The sequence below is a fragment of the Erythrolamprus reginae genome, chromosome Z (assembly GCF_031021105.1).
Source record: "Erythrolamprus reginae isolate rEryReg1 chromosome Z, rEryReg1.hap1, whole genome shotgun sequence".
Classification (NCBI taxonomy): domain Eukaryota; kingdom Metazoa; phylum Chordata; class Lepidosauria; order Squamata; family Dipsadidae; genus Erythrolamprus; species Erythrolamprus reginae.
This window is the reverse complement of record NC_091963.1, coordinates 125,718,546-125,736,972: the sequence shown is the minus strand read 5'-3', so window position 1 is coordinate 125,736,972 and position 18,427 is coordinate 125,718,546. Positions and strand designations below refer to the sequence as shown.

Below are 18,427 nucleotides of genomic sequence, written 5' to 3'. Positions count from 1 at the left end.
TTATTTACAAATTTTTATAATTTACAGATCTCAACAACAGGCCTCAAAACTTGAAAAAATGGTAAATGTATCAGTAATGAAATATTTGAGTAATTTAATATACATTAACTAATACACATTAGAATTTCTGCTTAAGTGCTTTTCGTTATCAACTGTTCCTTGTTGTTCAATTCAGGTTTTAGGATAATGATGTAACACTTAGGGAAAAAGATACAGATTAATAATCCAGCACCAGATGCCAAGATAGAGAAGATTTCCACAGCCACCATATATTCTCCATTAGTGCCCTGATATGACGGAATGAAGGACAGCCACACACTGCAGAAGAGCAGCATGCTGAAAGTGATGAACTTGGCTTCATTGAAAGTATCTGGCAACTTCCTGGCTAGGAAAGCCACAGTGAAGCTAACTATAGCCAAAAATCCCAAGTAGCCCAAGACATAATAAAACATACCAAGCAATCCTTCATTGCACTGCACTATAATTTCTCCAGGAAAGGAATACATATCAAACTCTGGGAAAGGAGGAGCTGTGCATAGCCATACAGAACAAATATTAACCTGAATGAAGGAACAACCAAATATGATGAGAATGATCAATCTTCTCCCAATCCATTTCCTTATCCTAGATCCTGGCTTGGTGGCCATAAAAGCTAGAACTACAGTTATTGTTTTAGCTAATATACAAGCAACAGCCACTGTGAACATGATACCAAAAGTAATTTGTCGTAAATAGCAAGTCACTATCTGTGGCTGGCCAATAAATAACAAGGAGCAGAGAAAACAAAGCAATAAAGAGATGAGCAGGCAGTAGGTGAGGTCCCGGTTGTTGGCTTTGACAATGGGAGTATTCTGGTTCTTGATGAAAACTCCTAGTATCAGAATTGTGAGCAGAACAAAAAAGAAAGCTAAACATGCTAAAATAATTCCCAAAGGATCCAAGAAAGAGAGAAAATGTAATCTCTTGGCAATACATTGGTTTTTGTTCTCATTTGGAAATTGTTCTTCTGGGCACTGAAAACAGTTGTCCATGTCTAAAAATAAATGTAAGCAGATATATAATGCAATGAACTAAATGGCCATTTCTGCCAGGTTTTATATAAAAACTTTTGACAACAGAAATTAAGTTTGAAGTATCAGAATATTAACTACAGCTGATTTTTTTCTCTTAATTGTATTCAGGACATTTTACTCTGAAATCAAGAGCAAATTTTTGAAATCTGCTTCTTTATAAATATATACATTTCTAAGAAAGTTGTATATTTATTTTACAAAGCTGACTGAATATGTATTACTTTGAGAGATTATTCTTCACACCTAATACCTAATAAGCATTTTGTGTTCTAAACCTAGTGTAATTAATGTTTTCTAATTACAGTTTGTAACAATTTATTGTTTTGACCCAAACTCTAAATCAAAAAAAAAAAAAAAGAATATTGTAGGAGAGAGGGAAAGCTCTTTTTTTGTCCTGGGATATCTATTCGTCTATTAACAACTATCTGTCTGTCTGTCTGTCTGTCTGTCTGTCTGTCTGTCTGTCTGTCTGTCTGTCTATCTATCATTTATCTTCTGTGTCTTTCTCTGTCTCCAGAATACATATTATCAAACGTCCATGTGACAGTGATACAAAATACTCTATAAATATTTTGCTTTTTTCAGATTCTGGAGAATGAAGCAATGTTTTAGACATTGTTGGTGTGAGACTTTTAACATTCAAAGTTATTCTGTTGACCTTAGTACCAGTAAACAAATTTTTGTGTTTTCTTTTTCCTGTGTATATTCAATTTATAATTTGTAATATTAATTATTATGTTTCCTACCCTTCTGGTCTGAAATCTTCCCATTTGAACAGGGAACACAATCATAGCAGCAGAATGGTTGTCCTTCCTTCTTTTTTCGTCTATAACCTGGATGGCATTTCTCATTACATAGAGCAACAGGCAAAATCTATAAACAGAACAAATAAATAAATAGTTTCAGATAGTAGTCAGATTAACAGATTAAGAGAGTTGGAATGGACCTTGTAGATCATCTAATCTAACCTCCTGCTCAAGCAAGAGATCCCACACTGTTTATGACAAATGGCAGTTCAATTTCTTCTTGAAAGTCTCAAGTGCTGGACCATCACAACCTCTGAAGGCAAGCTGTTCCACTGATTGATTGTTCTCACCGTCAGAAAGTTTCTCTTTATTACCATGTTGAATCTCTTCTGGTGCTTTAGAAAATAGCTTTACCCCCTCCTTTCTGTGGCAAGTCTAAAATATTGGAACAATACTTTCAAGTCTCCCCTGGTCCTTCTATTTGCTAGATTAGCCATGCCAAATTCTTGCAACCATTCTTCAAATGTTTTAGTTTCCAGTCCCCTAATCATTGCTCTCCTCTTTACATTTTCCAAAGTCTTGACATCTTTTTTGTAGCGTCATGACCAAAACTGGATACAGTACTCTAGGTGTGGTCTAACTTAGGCTTTATAGAGTGGAATTAGCAGTAATGGGCAGCCAAAATTTTTACTGCCACACTGTGGGTGTGGCTTATTTTGTGGGTGTGGCTTGATGATCATGTGACTGGGTAGGAGTGGCTTGGCATCCATGTGACCAGATGGGAGTGGCTTGAACAATCATCATCATTCAAGTGAACTGTTAAGTCCTCGACTTACAACATCACCAGTGTCATTCGCTGGGTGACAATTTGCTTCACATTTCCCATGCTCTCCTTCATGGGTTGCCCTCTGCCACAGACTGGGTAGCTAGATGAACAGGTGCCAATCAGCTGTTGAGAAAAGATGGGGGAGGAAAAGGACCCCCCACAAATCCTATTGGTGTTGGTCTCCCTGCCGCTTTCCGAAGAGGAAGAGATGGGAAAGGGGAATTTAAAAATATCAGAAAACCAAGGGAGAGTCACAAGGTTATTATTGCTGCATGATAACTTTTCATCTCAGCTGCAGGCAGAGGGGAAATAGACCGCAGCCTAGACTGCTGTGGCGCAACTCAGCTCTCCTTTTTTTCCCACTGCTGCTGCTGCTGCTACTGCTGTGCACTCCTTGCTTTTTTCCTCTTTCCTCCTTCCTGGCCTTGGGAGGTGGCCATGTGAGGCTGGAGGGGAGCTGGGCAGGAGAAAAGGAAGCTGATCTGAGGCCAGGAAGGAGGAAAGAGGAAAAAAGTGAGGAGCATGCAGCAGCAGGAGGAGGAGGAAAAAAAGGAGGGCCGAGCCAAGACCTGTAATCCAGGAAGTGATTGCCACCGGTCAACTGGAGCTATGCATTCAGCTTGATTTCTGCAGGTGGAACTGCATTCCACCCCCTCCTGCCTGCTACTCACCCCTGGATATTAGTATCTAGATCTAAATTGTATCCCTCTATTAATGCAGTTTGGGATTGTATTAGATTTTTTAGCAGCCTCTGCACACTGTTCACTTATGTTTAGCTTGTCCACTAAGAGTCCAAGACCTCTCTCATAGTCACTGCCTTTGAGTCTGATTTCACCCAGTTTATATGTATATTTTTGGTTTTTCTTTTCTAGGACTTTACTTTTTTCTGCATTGAATCTCATTTTGTTAGATAGGGCCCAATGTTCAAATTTGTCAAGATACATTTGTATCTTGAGCTTATCCTCTAGAGCAGGGGTAGGCAAAATTGGTTCTTCTATGACATGTGGACTTCAACTCCCAGAATTCCTGAGCTAGCATGATTGACTCAGGATTTCTGGGAGTTGGAGTCCACAAATCATAGAAGAGCCAACTTTGCCTATCCCTTTGTTAGCTATTCCTGGCAGCCTAGTATCATCTGCAGATTTGGTTAGCTTCTCCTCTATTCCCTCATCTAGGTCATTTATGAAGATATTAAAGAATACCAAGCCTTGTGGTACCCTCACTGCCAATGAAGGACTGTAAAAAAGTTTAAAACCATGCTGTGCATGTGGCTAATTTTGTGGGTGTGGCTTTCTAGCCATGTGACCAGGTGTGAATGGCTTGACAATCATGTGATCAGGGTGGCTTAAAGGTCATGTGATTGGCTTAAAGGTGGCCAACTTGACATCACTCACGTCAAGGGTTTGGATTGGGGTAGGGTGCCTGGCCTTTCCTTGCCTAAAAGAGATACAATTTCCCTATTTACTATTATTGAACATCCAAAATATACTACTTTATTCTATGTATATATGCCATATGTGCAAATACATATGTCCAGTCAACGAAGCAGTGGAAGTGATGTGTCAGTGCCTGGAGGCTGTTGGGGCCTGGATGGGTGTCAACAGACTCAAACTCAACTCTGATAAGACGGAGTGGCTGTGGGTTTTGCCTCCCAGGGATAATTCCATCTGTCTGTCCATAACCCTGGGGGGGGATTACTGACCCCCTCAGAGAGGATCCACAACTTGGGCATCCTCCTCGATCCACAGCTCACATTAACTAAACAATGTCGTTTGGCGGGACCCAGGGGAACAGCCTTCTCTGTGGTGGCCCCGACCCTTTGGAACCAACTCCCCCCAGATATCAGAGTTGCCTCCACCCTCCTAGACTTTCGTGAGCTCCTTGAAACCCACCTCTGTTGTCAGGCATGGGGGAATTGACACTTTCCCTCCCCCTAGGCTTATAAAATTTATGCATGGTATGCTAGTATTTATGATTGGTTTCTAAATTGAGGGTTTTTTTAAATTAACTTAAATATTAGATTTGTTTACATTGTATTATTATTGCTGTGAGCCGCCCAGAGTCTTCGGAGAGGGGCGGCATACAAATATAGATAGATAGATAGATAGATAGATAGATAGATAGATAGATAGATAGATAGATAGATAGATAGATAGATAAATAAACAAACAAACAAACAAACAAACAAATAAATAATGTAATCCTCAGTCTCCACACTAAATATTATAAGTTTATTCTTATGCTTTCTCAAACAGCCAGCAAAATATAAAAAATCTATTCATCTATCAAGTCCTTCTGAATGATTGGGCATCGGCAGATGTTGATGTTTGATGGTGTTTGTATCGTCATCAGTTGTTCCAAATAAAGCACCTTTTGCAGTTGATTTAGGTTGATTTTGTCAATGGTGTTCAAGTGATGCTTTCATCCATTGGTGCTACCTTTGCTTTCTTTTATCAGAGTTCTTCTATTCCTGTTTTCTGCTCTTTGTATTCCCAGTTCTTTCTGTTATATTCTGCTGTCTTCAGATGCTGCCACATCCACTATCCAGACTCTTTTGCCTTTTTTTATCAGCAATTATTAAGTGTGGAGTGTTTTGTGGCAAGTGCCTGTTTGTTTGAATTCTAAAGTCCCAGAGCAATATAGTTTCATCATTTTCTATGATTTTCTTTTATACACCCCCCCACCTCAAGTTTCCACTTGCAGGCCAATAGTACTTCTTCCAATGCACCATTATTGCTACTTTGTCATTGTTTGTAGTTACTCTATGTAAGATGGCAGCAACTAACTAGATAGTTCATTATTTCTTCAGCTTCTTTGTAGAAATGGCTTTTGCAAACTGCCTGCATCTTTTGGATCTTCTCAATGCTGGCTTTGTATGCATTTGTTCTTAAAGCTTGGTCTTATGCAGGCAGAATTAGCATCCTTGTTTCTCAAATTTTCCTGCTTTTGGCCATTGCCAACCTTGTTAATATTTGAATTGCCTGCTAGATTAGAATATAATAATTTTATAAAGAGCTTTTGGGCATCAACAAGTTCAACATCAAATGAATCTGATTTTATATCGTATATAAAAGAAAATGATAAAGCAGTACATTCTATATATTTTAAAACATTTTTATGTATTAAAATAGGATGGGGGGAACAAATCAAAAGAATAATTTGTAGAAGTTTACCAGACTGAACCTGAGGAAAGGGTCAATTGTATCATAAATCATGAGCCTCTTCCCTCCCACTAGAGATTTAAATTCAGTTCACCTTGAATTCCTTCTTAACTCTTACTAATTTACTCTTAACTCTTACTAATTCACTCTTAACTCTTACTAATTTCCCTTGGCCACTAGTAGTTCAGATTTTTATAGAACGCTTAATTGTATAATAAATCTTTATACTAATTTGAACTGTGTGGATCTCCTGATTTTCTTGGCACCTGACATATTTTTTTAATTTTCATTCAGTTAAAAGAATTGAAGCCTTTGAACTAGTGCTTGAGAAAACTTTTGCGAGTCCCTTGGACTGCAAGGTGATCAAACCAGTCAGTCCTAGAGGAGATCAACCTTGACTGCTCTTTAAAAGGCCAGATCCTGAAGATGAAACTCAAATATTTTGACTATCTAATGAGAAGGAAGGAGAAGAGCCTAATGCTGGGAAACATTGCAAGAAAAAGAAGGGGATGACAGAGAATGAGGTGGCTGGATGGAGACACTGAAGCAGTAGATGTGAACTTAAATGGACTCTAGGGGATGGTGGAGAACAGGAAGGCCTGGAGGAATGTTGTCCTAGAGGTTGTGATGGGTCAGACATGACTTTGCAACTAACAACAACAACAACAACAACAACAAAGAGTTAAAAGATTTTTTTAAATAGCATATTAGTATAAGAAAATATTCACTGGTTTTCTTCTAAACTCTACTGGCCAGAAATCATTTATAAATTACAAACACTTTCTCATTTAGCTTTCTATATTTGAAATTTTATTTGTAGTTTACCTGATTAAATGAACTGTGCCATGTGATTGTCTCTTTGTGAAGAGTTAATTGAGAACTACTTAAAGCTTGTGGATCCAGCCATCCCACTTTCAAACGAAGAAGAGATTTGTTTGGGAAAGTGACCCAGTTGATAACATCAAACCCAGCTACCAGTTCACCATTTTCATCAAAAGATATGGTTTCTCCAGCATTATGATTAAATGTCATGGTCTTCAGAAAATGGTGAAGCTAAAATGAAAGAGAAAAACAACTTAAAAACATTAAAACTTCAATTAGTAGAGAAGTCCTTGTTTTGGATTATATTATTAATATAATACTAATATATTTATATTAATATATTAAGGTAGTCATTAAAGCAAAGAAGAAATTCATGTCCTGCCACCTTCATTTTAATAATGGCTGCGACAATGGTGCCAACACATGTCTGCCCAGCATGTGACAGAACATTCTGTGCCTGTATAGGCCTCACAAGCCACCTGCAGACACCTTGAGTAAAGCCCACAACCCATTAGATGTCAAGATCCTTTTCAAACATGATAGACGAACATCATCATAATCATCATCACCATCATCTTCATTGCATATATGCTGTATACCATGCTCCATGGGAGATAGACAGACAGAAAATTAAATAGACAGACCAACAAATAGATAGGTAGGTACGTAGGTAGGTAGGTAGGTAGGTACTAGCTGGATGGATGGATGGATGGATGGATGGATGGATGGATGGATGGATAGATATAGATAGATAGATAGATAGATAGATAGATAGATAGATAGATAGATAGATAGATAGATAGATAGATAAGAATAGGAAAAGGGAAAGAATTATTGAATTGGTCCCATAAACTAGAAGCAGTTTCATTGCTTCTATGTGACCTGTGATGGCTGGGGAAGAAATATATTTCATCACGAACAAGATACAAAATTTGAAAATAGAATATTGTAAAGAAACATAGACTTTGATAACCTTTCAGAAGCAATATGTACCTGCTAAATAATAATAAAGAGAATTACATTTTGAAAAGCCTTACCTGCCAATGTAACAGATCTGAGGCATCTAGCCTATAGGTGGAATATAAGAACATCTTATGTAAAGCATATGCAATAGCATGGACTGCATTATAGATGCTATAGCTTTGACTGGTCATTGTTATTTCAAAGAGAGTTCCAGGAAGATTTTTTAACTTCTCCTTTCCAGTGCAAGAATTATTATTATTATCCTCATTAGAACTAGGAAAAAGGCAGTTGAATGCTTGTTCCCAGAAGATTCTGATAAACCCATCTTCCTTAGACCAGGTAGGTTGTAGAGAATGCAGAAATTCTGTAAATCCCAGCACTTCTTTTGAGTGACTTGCCAAAGACAAGGCACCATGAAAAAAATGTATATCAAAATCTCGGTGAAATGTCTCTGATGAGAAATCCCACTGGGCTGTCATAAGCCACACTTTGCCTCTGATTAGTTGCACTGACTTTTGTATGCTCCTATAAATATATACTAGCCATTTCAAGCATGAGACAGCTTGCGGTTCTGCATTTACAATATAGACTTTTACATTGGATTTGGATAATGACTCAGCCATTTCAAAAACAGGTTGAAAGGACTCAAAATTTTCTAAAACACCAGAAAGGGTTAGCGTTCTTTCAATGATTGCTGCACAGATTGCATGCTGGGAAAGCATGGGTAACAAGGCCTGCACAAATTTTTCTCCTTGATCATCATCTGGTGAAATAATTCCAATCCATTTCCATTGAAAAAAAAGGAGCAACTGAATAAGTCCCATATATTGATTTGTTTCACTAGGGATCATCCGGTAGAAAAAAGGGAGCTGTGTTTTAATGTTCGTCACTGGAGCAAACACAGAGCAAGCAATCTAAATAAAAGCAAAAGAAACAAAAAGTTGTTTAAAAAAAGAATGACAGGTAGAATTTAAATAGAGCCAAGGTGGCGCAGTGGGTAGAGTGCAGTACTGTAGGCCACTTAAACAGACTGCTAGATCTGCAGATCAGCAGTTCAAATCTCATCACCGGCTCAAGGTTGACTCAAACTTCCATCCTTCCGAGGTGGGTAAAATGAGGACCCAGATTGTGAGGGCAATATGCTAGCTCTGTTAAAAAGTGCTATTGCTAACATGTTGTAAGCCACCCTAAGTCTAAGGAGAAGGGTGGCATAAAAAAAAATCAAATCAATCAATCAGTCAATCAACAAACAAACAAATAAACAAATAAATAATTATAATAAATGACCATAATTTACCACAATTATTTCCTGTGCAGTAAACACATATCTGAAGAAATTTTACTAAATGATACTAAATTTTGCTAAACAAAATGATTGGTTTTAATATTGTAAAGCACAATTTTTCCATAAAATGGGCATATTTAATTCTGAATAAGCTGCCCTGATAAAACATTTTGAGGCAAGAAATAATACTTTTTGGGAAACCACCATCAAAAGCAGGAATTTTGCTTTAGTGACTATTTTCAAATACGACTATTTTCTTTTTTGCTTTTGTGACTATTTTCAAATGTGATCATCCCACAATGTTTTACATTTGTTGAAAAAAAATAATTTACCTTTTTCATGACTGAACTAAAGTTATATTCTCCTGTAATCCCTGTAATCTCCTCCTCCTTCCAGAAATGAGTACAAAGTAAGAAAAGAATGGGATGAGGGTGTAATTCTATTAAGTTCTCTTAAAAACCCTGCTGTTCTGTTCGGGTCTCTGTCACCCGAATTGAAGTTTGAGACCCTGTAAAAAAAAATTCCCTGCATATCTGAAACTTGAAATTTCACGAGTTTGCATCATGTTATGGGTTCTTTCTATAATAATTTTTTTTGGGGGGATGGGGGGCTTAGTTTTTGCTGGGCAAAAAACCTCACACTTGTACTGATCCCAGGTCAATATGACCCGGACAAAAAATGGTTTATTTTTGGTCTTCTTGAAAACGTTTTTCATTGGGAAACTAGTTTGAACATTTATGTACACAATGAACTGAAAATTGAAATGAAAAAAATTATGCTTATTTTTTTATTTTGCTCAAAAGAGCCTCCCCCATTTTTGTGAATTTTTTTTCAATTTATAGATAGTTTAGCCTGCAAACTGCGTACAATTTTACTAAATATGGTGTGGGATTACTAGTTTGAACATCCCTGATCATTACAATAATGGAAATGAACTGAAAAAAATAATGCTTATTGGGGAAATATAAAGCTAGAGGGGAAATATAAAATTGCCTTCTATAAAACTATCCTTAAATTACATTCCTGGTTTCAGAGTGGGTTCCTCCCAGTTTGGACCAGTTCACTTGAACCAGTAGCAAACTGCTGGTGACATCATGGAACTGTTTGGTCTTTTTATAAATTTTATTATATTTAAATTGACTTTAATTTTTTTTTCTTCTGCACATGCACATAAGCTGAGTTTCCAGCACTGCATGTGCACCACTATCGTTTTGTCTTTTTTGACATTGTGCCTGGTTTATTTAAACTCTTAATGTGATTATTACTTAAAGATTTACCAAAGAATACTAGTTCCCCCTCCCCCTTTTCTCATTATTTTTATCCCACAAGAGGTATATTTCTTGACCATAATCATCATGCCTTTATTTAATTCACATAGAAATTTATTTTCAGTTTGTATTTACAGAACACGCCAAATTGCATTGTAAATTTCCTTGCCTGCTTGCACATACCTGTGGAATCTTATAGATGCTTAAAACAGTAGCCATATGAAGAGAGACTTTGGCATCAAGACCTCCAATGACAGCTATCAAATTAGTTTGCATCTTGCATTTGTAATTTGGAATAATCTTCTTCCAGGAAGACAGAAGTTTCAGTGTGTTTTGATAAGACATCTTTGCATTATTGTAGCTGTCATAAATGTGGAGCCCTATGCTGATATTTGGCAATATTTTAAGATTCTCATTAATCTGCTTCACAGCAAACATTAATGAAAGTACATGCTGGTAATTCTTTAATACTACCCTAAGGAAAATGTACATAACGTATGAAATAACTACCACATTATTTTGTATGCATATTACTGCATCTAGAAACAAATTTAAATGTTTGAAAAGTCACAAAGAAGCTTACATTGAAATGAATTTTCATAGGCATATTTTGAGCACTGTTTGAAAAATAACAACTTTTTTGTTTTTCAGTCTTAATTTTAGGCTATAACTTTTTCCAAACCACGCTGGATAAAGAAAAATGCTGCTCTAAAATTGATCTTGTCTCAGTGTTTTCAAGGATACAAATGTGGCTTTTTTTCAAGCTTTATGGAATAAACATGTTTCTGCCATCAGTGATTTTTCTCTACTTAAAGTCTAATCCACAATCCAATCCAGAAGCCCTACAGAATCCATTCCTAGTAATTAACAAGCCTGAAAATCCTTAGTCATTACAATCATTTAAGGATAAATAAGTGGTTAAATATCAACTGTAAAACCAACAGTCAAAGCTAATTTATTTCATATATAGATGTTTTATTCAATAGTAATGAAAAGTATGGATTATTGTCTGAAAGTGCAAAGAAAACTTTTAAAATGCAACAATGATAGTATGTGCTTGGGATATTGCAGCCACAAAAACAAGTTATATCTAGATCTTTATTTTATTTTTATTTTTTTAAATTAAGGGGCAAAAATATATTTCTATTAATATAATGATCAAACTTTCAACAGACCTAATGCCTTGCTGGGTTTTTCTTGCAGAATAAAACAGGTATACAGTAGATACAATTTCTCTCTCTCTCTCTCTCTCTCTCTCTCTCTCTCTCTCTCTCTCTCTCTAGAGAGAGAGAGATGAAGAGATTTTTATGAATACTTAAATATACTGTGTATCTGAATAGAGAGATAGAGAGATAGATAGTAGGTAGATCGATAGATAGATAGATAGATAGATAGATAGATAGATAGATAGATGGATGGATGGATGGATGGATGGATGGATGGATGGATGGATGGATGGATAGATAGATAGATAGATAGATAGATAGATGACAGACAGACAGACAGACAGACAGACAGACAGACAGATATAGCTTGTGTGTGTGTGTTAATAATAGAATATGAGGCTGTGATTCATTTAAAAAATAAAAGTGAATTAAAAGACCTGAAAAACAAACAGAAATATTAGAATTGTTTTACAGGAAGAAGATGAAATCCGAAAGAAGTAGCAATAAACACAGATGTTACCTTGAAGGATAAGAACTATAAAGGGATAGAAAAAAGCAAAACTTGACATGACACCATATAGAAATAGAATGTAGAACCAAGTGAATTAAAAATTTATTTCTGTTAAACTAACAATAACAAACATTTCAAAAATACTTTTTAATGAATTAGATCACACCCAGAATATTTCCTACATTCAGTTACTGCTACCTCAAGATGAAATTTCCTTACATAGGTTCTTCTACCACCTTTGTTTCAGGATGTTCCTCAAAGTTGCTTATTTCCAGGAGGGAATCAAATTGTGCAGCTATCCCTCCAATTATTATGTCCCCTGGTTTGGAATACTCATATGGAAACTGGAAGAGGTCACTCATAATGCAGATGTTATAATGTGCCTTGAAATTAGTTAGGATCAAATGGGGCAATTGCCAAAGGAAAAGCTGTAGCAAAACGACCCTTTCCATGGCATGCATTCCTTTAAGACACTGTCTAGTACTGCCTATTTTTTGAGTCTACTTGTTTTGTCAATATTCAGTCTACACAACACTATAAATTTTAAAAGGATAATAAAATCATATTTCAATCAACCCAAAATTTTAATAAGTTTGCATTTTTCTTTGGATTTCTCCATGAATATATGAGCTACAATAAAATATATATTTTTAGATTTATTTTCCCAAATGCATTTTTTCTCTTCATTCATTCTTTTTAAAATTTGTAGTACATTTTAAGTGCAGAATTGCAATAAATCAGAATATATGATCCAAATAAGCAGTTTTTTCTCAATATATTGGGCTGAGAAGGATAACTTAGATTAATTAATTACAAATGTTTTGATCCAAACAAATTCTGAAGGTCATCACAAATAACATTATTGGATTCTTCACTTTATTCACTTCTGATAAAGTGAAACATTAGACTGATTGGACCCTGCCTATCTTCAAAGCTAACTTTTTAGTTTCAAATGCACCATAATATTTTATATTAACTTTCATATGTTGTTACTGAAGGAGGTCACTTGCTTGAGAAAATGTATCTGGGTTTGGCAGAGGAAGAATAAACCATTATAATCTAACATAATTACAATGTTCAAAGACTTGTCCATGGGGAATGGTGTAAGAATCATATAGCTGAAGAGTTTACAAAATATTTGGAGAATATTTATAAAACAGGGTTTTATTTATTTTTATTTTATTTTTGTTTTGTCATGTATGTATTGGTGGTATGCAAATATATAACAATGTTTATATACATAAACAATAAGAGAAAAACATTAGGATAGGGGATGGTAGGCATGCTGACCTCTTAGGAATCAGGTATTCTGTTGCGAGTGGAGGAGTGAAGGGCTCTTCTAGTAAAGTACCTCTGGACATTCTCTAGCATGTTTATGTCCGAAATGCGGTGTGGGTTCCAGGCAGATGAGCTGTATTCAAGGATTGATCTGGCAAAAGTTTTGTATGCTCTGGTTAGTAGTGTGAGATTACCAGAGCAGAAGCTATGTAGAATTAGGTTAACAACTCTTGAAGCCTTTTTGGTGATGTTGTTGCAGTGGCTTTGGCACTTAAGTCATTTGATATGAGTATGCCAAGGTCTTTTATGGAGTGAGGATTGCCTGTAAGGTCTTGTTTGTTCAGCTTGTATTTGGTGTTCTGATTCTTTTTGCCAATGTGTAGGCAGAACATTTATTGGTTGAGATTTGGAGTTGCCAGATGTTTGACCATTCAGACACAAAATCAAGATCTTTTTGGAGAGTAGATATGTTATTAGTGGTGCTGAAAAGTTTTACACCATTGGCGAGGCAAATGCAGTTGCTTGTAATGTGATTGCAAAGGTCATTTATATGGAGTATATAGAGTGTTGACACAAGTACTCTGCCTTGGGGTATGGCAATGTTAACCAGTACAAGATTAGATATGATGTTCCCTATTTTAACAACTTGTTGTCTGTTTGATAGGAATGCTTAGGATTTTGGAGGAACGTTGTCGAGGCCGCCTGGCAGCCCTTGGCAGGAGGCCAGTGACTTGGCCCTGAGGATGCCTCCAAAGGCAGAAGATTAGAATGGGGGCTGATTGAGCTGAGCCCCCTCCCATGGGATGATCAGTGCAACATCATGGGCCTCCTCTGCTGGCTGGATGCGCCAAGGGGAATTCTCCTCGGGAGCAACTCCCAGGTGGTGGGAATAAGGGGATCATTCTGCTGAGTTAGCCGATCCTGGTGGAGACAGTGGCAGCAATGGCGGCAGGGCCCTGGGGTATGGACAAGGAGCAGCAATGGTGGGACTGTCACGTCCATGCCCCAGGCCCCTGATGCCGCCGCCACTGTCTCCACCATGGCTGGCTAACTCAGTAGCATGATTCCCTTGTTCCTGCCTCCTGGAGGCCTCTGCAGCCACCTGGAATGTGACGCTTTGCTGCTGGGAGCCTCCGGGAGCCACTCACAAGGAGAATTCCCCTTGGCGCATCCAGCCTGCAGAGGAGGCCCATGGTGTGGTGCTGATAGTCCCGTGAGAGGTGGCTCATCTCCATCAGACCCCACTCCAATCTCCCACTTTCAGGGGCATCCCTAGGGCTGAAGCGCCGGCCTCCCACCAAGGGCTGAAGTGCCGGCCTCCCGCCAAGGGCTGCTGGGCGGCCTTGGCAACATTCAGTGTATAAGACGCACCCAGTTTTTGATGCAGTTTTTTAAAGTAAAAAGGTGCATCTTATACACAGAAAAATACATAAGTTGTTAAGTTAATCACATGGTGGTTAAATGAATTTGGCTCCCCTATTGATTTTGCTCATCAGAAGGTCAAAGGAGATCATATGATCCAGGACTACTGCAACTGTCACAAATATGAGTTAGTTGCCAAGTGTAAGAATTCTGATCACATGACCGTGGGCATGCTGGAACAGTCACATTTATGAAAAATGGTCATAAATCATTTTTTTCAGTGCCATTGTAACTTTAAATTGTCACTAAATGAACTGTTGTAAGTCGAGGATTACCTATATGTCTTTTCTACTATTGAAAAGAGCACTCAAATAATAATTAAATTGCATAGGCAACAATACATCCTACTCTTGTTAAATTATTTACAGCAGAAATAGTTGTCCAACTATTACATGGCATACAACTGAAGCCATAGCACAAATGGTTCTTGTAGTTTGCAATTTGTCTGGAAATCCATTCACATAAAAGACATTTAATTATGCAAGTCAGGCCATATATAAACATGAAGGCTTATGAAGCTATTCAAACAAATTCTCCCAGGAACTTGTTTGGCACCCAAGAATGCATCCCCAATGTAATTCTGACGATTAACGCCAATGTGTCAAGTATTATGAGGCATGGTTAAAATACAGTATTGCAGGCTAATTCTGCCAACTACCGGCAGTTCAGTTTATTTATTTATTTATTTATTAATCAAATTTGTATGCTGCCCCTCTCCACAGACTCAGGGTGGCTAACAACAGTAATAAAGCAATATAAACAAATCTAATATTTAAGTTAATTTAAAAAGAACCCCAATTTAAGAGACCAATCATACATCCAGACATACCATGCATAATTTTTTTTATAAGCCTAGGGGAAGGGAATATCTCAATTCCCCTATGCCCCATGCCTCCATGTTCTCACTGGCACAGCCTACCATTCTTCTGAGGGCAGTAGATTCAGGACCCAGATGGTTGGGGGCAATATGGTCGAAAGAACTACGAAGTAGTATACAAATCTAAATGCTATATGGAGTCTATATGAAGAAAAAGAAATTCAAGGGGAAAAATACATATAGATTTGTAATATCAATACTATATCAATACTATTTCAATACTATATCACATACTATATTAATATTAACTTGAATTAAATTGAATTAACTTATAATATTATAGTAACTTAAATTAAGTTGATAGTAATAGTTATAACAGTAATTATAACAGTAATAATAACACTTGTCTATTTGTGATGTTTTGGTATATCTTACAATAAAATTTTCAGTTAAAGTTAATGACAGTAATCTAAGCAAGTATCTAAATAGGTGTCTACATATTTGTATAAATAAGTAATCTGTTATATAATAGGAATTGCACTGGCATGTGAGTTAAAAGCTCTTGCAGTTGTTATTATTATTATTTTTTAATCTGACAGATGTCAAATATCCTCTTTTACTGTCTCTTAAAGTTATGTAAAGCTCTGAGGTATGGCGTAACAATGGTATTTAATGGAGATTTCAATTGGTAGTTAATTTTGAGTTTATAAGATAAGAACAAGGATCCTGTTACTCACGTCTTAAAAATTACCAATTATTCAGCATTTACTTCTCTTGTTAAGATGTTCGCTGTCTTTTTTTTTTGTTAAGTCACTTCCTCTTTTTCTCAAGAAAGTATTTCTTCAAAATACTACGTTATTGAGGTCTTGGATTTATGAATTTAAGCAAATCTGAACAAAACTCTATCTTCTATATCTTCTGCAGCAGTTTAAAGCATTAAGATCGTTCGCAAAGTGTTTTCTCCATCCGAGTTCCCGGGTTCTTTAAAGTAACTTTCACACACCTTTCCTTTTTCCTTTCGATCTCATTCTTTCACTACTCTGTCGCGTCTTCTCACCTCCTCCTCAAGATTGCCACCTTTAATTCAAAGTCTTCTCTTGATGCTACAACTCGGTCTCCTCAGCAGTTGACTAAAATGCTTTTAAAAACATTCTCCGATGCGATTCACCTGGATTATAAAAGCTTCCTTCTTATGTGGATCTGTACGGCTTCAGGTCGCCATCAAATCTGGCAGATGTTCCATCTTGGATAGAAAGGATACCCTACGCTCCAGCAGGTGAATGCCTTCGCCCCCGCTGTCGCCCGGGTTGCTCCTCTTTTCCCACTTCAACCTATGGTCTCTATGCCTCGAGGGGTCTCCAAGAGATGGAAAATAAAACAGTTTTGGGGAGTGGGGATCGCTCTTTCTAGCTGCTATGTCCCACGTCACAACCGGAAGAGAAGTACCAGTAATGCCAGCTGAGGTAGTTCAGAGAACCAGTAGAGGTAGCAGCGCAAGGCACCGCCCACCCACCCAGGCACTGCCATTTTCTTTTTTAACCCTCTGCGCATATGCAAAGCCTTTTATGCATACTTAGAGAATGAAAAGCACATGTGACAGTGGTACGCAAATCGCATGGTTCTGAACCAATAAGGAAGGTATGTACATTTCACCACTGTACTATCCCATTGACACTGTACCTACACTGTACCTAATGTTGCAGTCTTGGCCTTGAATATTTGGCTAATTTCTTATTTGGATTTCTAGGCCACCCTTCTCCACAGACTCAGCAGCTTGGCAGATTGAATCTCAGTAGGCTCAAGGTTCACTGAGACTTCCACCCTTCCAAGATCAGTAAAATGAGCCAGGGTGGCATAGCAGGCAGAGTGCTGTACTGCAGACCACTGAAGCTGACTGTAGATCTGAAGGTCAGCGGTACAAATCTCATCACCGGCTCAAGGTTGATTCAGCCTTCCATCCTTACGAGGTGGGTAAAATGAGGACCCGGATTGTGTGGGCAATAGCCTAGCTCTGTTTTTAAAAAGTGCTATTGCCAACATGCTGTAAGCCGCCCTGAGTCTAAGGAGAAGGGCGACATAAAAATCAAACAAACAAACAAACGAACGAACGAACGAACGAACGAATGAATGAATGAATGAATAAATAAATAAATAAATAAATAAATAAATTGTTGGAGGCAATATGCTTATTTTCTGTAAACCGCTTAAAGAGGGCTGTAAAGCACTTAAACTGTTCTTTTTTAACCATTAGATTTGTACTATGTATTGTTGTTGTAAGCTGCTATGAGAGTCTCCGGAGAGGGGCAGCATACACATCTAAATAATAATAATAATAATAATAATAATAATAATAATAATAATAATAATAATAATAATAATAATAATATAAATATCAGATTTCATTTCCAATGTGGGTTCCCACCCAAGATAGAAAATTATTTCAGATATTCTGTAGTTGTATTCAACAATTTCCTGGAATACTTAGCTATAAAAAATTCATTTATTTTGTTTCACTTTAAAAATAATACTTAAAGTGTGAGAGGCACAAGAGAGAGAGAGAGAGAGATTTTCAAATTATTTTGGAGAGCTTTTGTAGATCAAAATATGATTAAAATATATTGCTTTCAGGATGAACTTTTATAGTCTTTACAAAATTTATATTTTATTTTACAAGGAGGAAAGATAACAGAGAGTTGGAAAGAAGTTAATCTAGGATTAATGCCTAAAGAATTAATGCCTAAAGAAAGAGAAGAAAGTATATATTCCACTTCTGCAAAATATGAAAAGAAAGGAAATGTTAAAAAGCCATTGGTCTTAGAAATGTTGAGAACAATGATGAGAATTTCCCTCTATAGTTTGGTCAAGTGAATGAGAAACGGGAAAGGATAATAAATGCACAGATCACAGATCTGTAAAATATACTACGTGAGGGGTCATTGGTGCTTCCTGAGTTGATTGTTTTCTTGCATACATTTCATTATCCAAGCTAGGTAATTTAAACTAGAAGGCATGATATTATCTAGTTTGGGTAGGAAACATCTGCAAGAAAGCAACCAAGCTCAGAGAGCAGAAAAGACCCTACATTTCAA

General features: G+C 36.9%; 1 protein-coding gene across 1 annotated transcript; it reads right to left on the bottom strand.

Moving 5' to 3' along the window:
- Nucleotides 1–131: 131 nt before the first annotated feature.
- Nucleotides 132–12,183, bottom strand: LOC139154087 (vomeronasal type-2 receptor 26-like). The gene is made up of 6 exons (XM_070728517.1): nucleotides 12,041–12,183; nucleotides 10,328–10,619; nucleotides 7,666–8,505; nucleotides 6,632–6,859; nucleotides 1,820–1,946; nucleotides 132–1,033 (listed from the first exon to the last, which is right to left on the bottom strand). The coding sequence occupies exons 1-6, from the start codon at nucleotides 12,181–12,183 to the stop codon at nucleotides 132–134; spliced, it is 2,532 nt and encodes an 843-aa protein (XP_070584618.1).
- Between the last annotated feature and the right edge of the window lie 6,244 nt (nucleotides 12,184–18,427).

What these genes read in the sequence shown, in the direction of transcription:
- LOC139154087 (XM_070728517.1), bottom strand. Translation starts at nt 12,183, where the DNA reads ATGAGTGACCTCTTCCAGTTTCCATATGAGTATTCCAAACCAGGGGAC. An exon ending in GCATCTATAAGATTCCACAG is followed by an intron (nt 8,506 to 10,327) that starts GTATGTGCAAGC and finishes GCTTTTATTTAG; the next exon opens with ATTGCTTGCTCTGTGTTTGC. An exon ending in GAAGATTTCAGACCAGAAGG is followed by an intron (nt 1,034 to 1,819) that starts GTAGGAAACATA and finishes ATTTATTTTTAG; the next exon opens with ACATGGACAACTGTTTTCAG.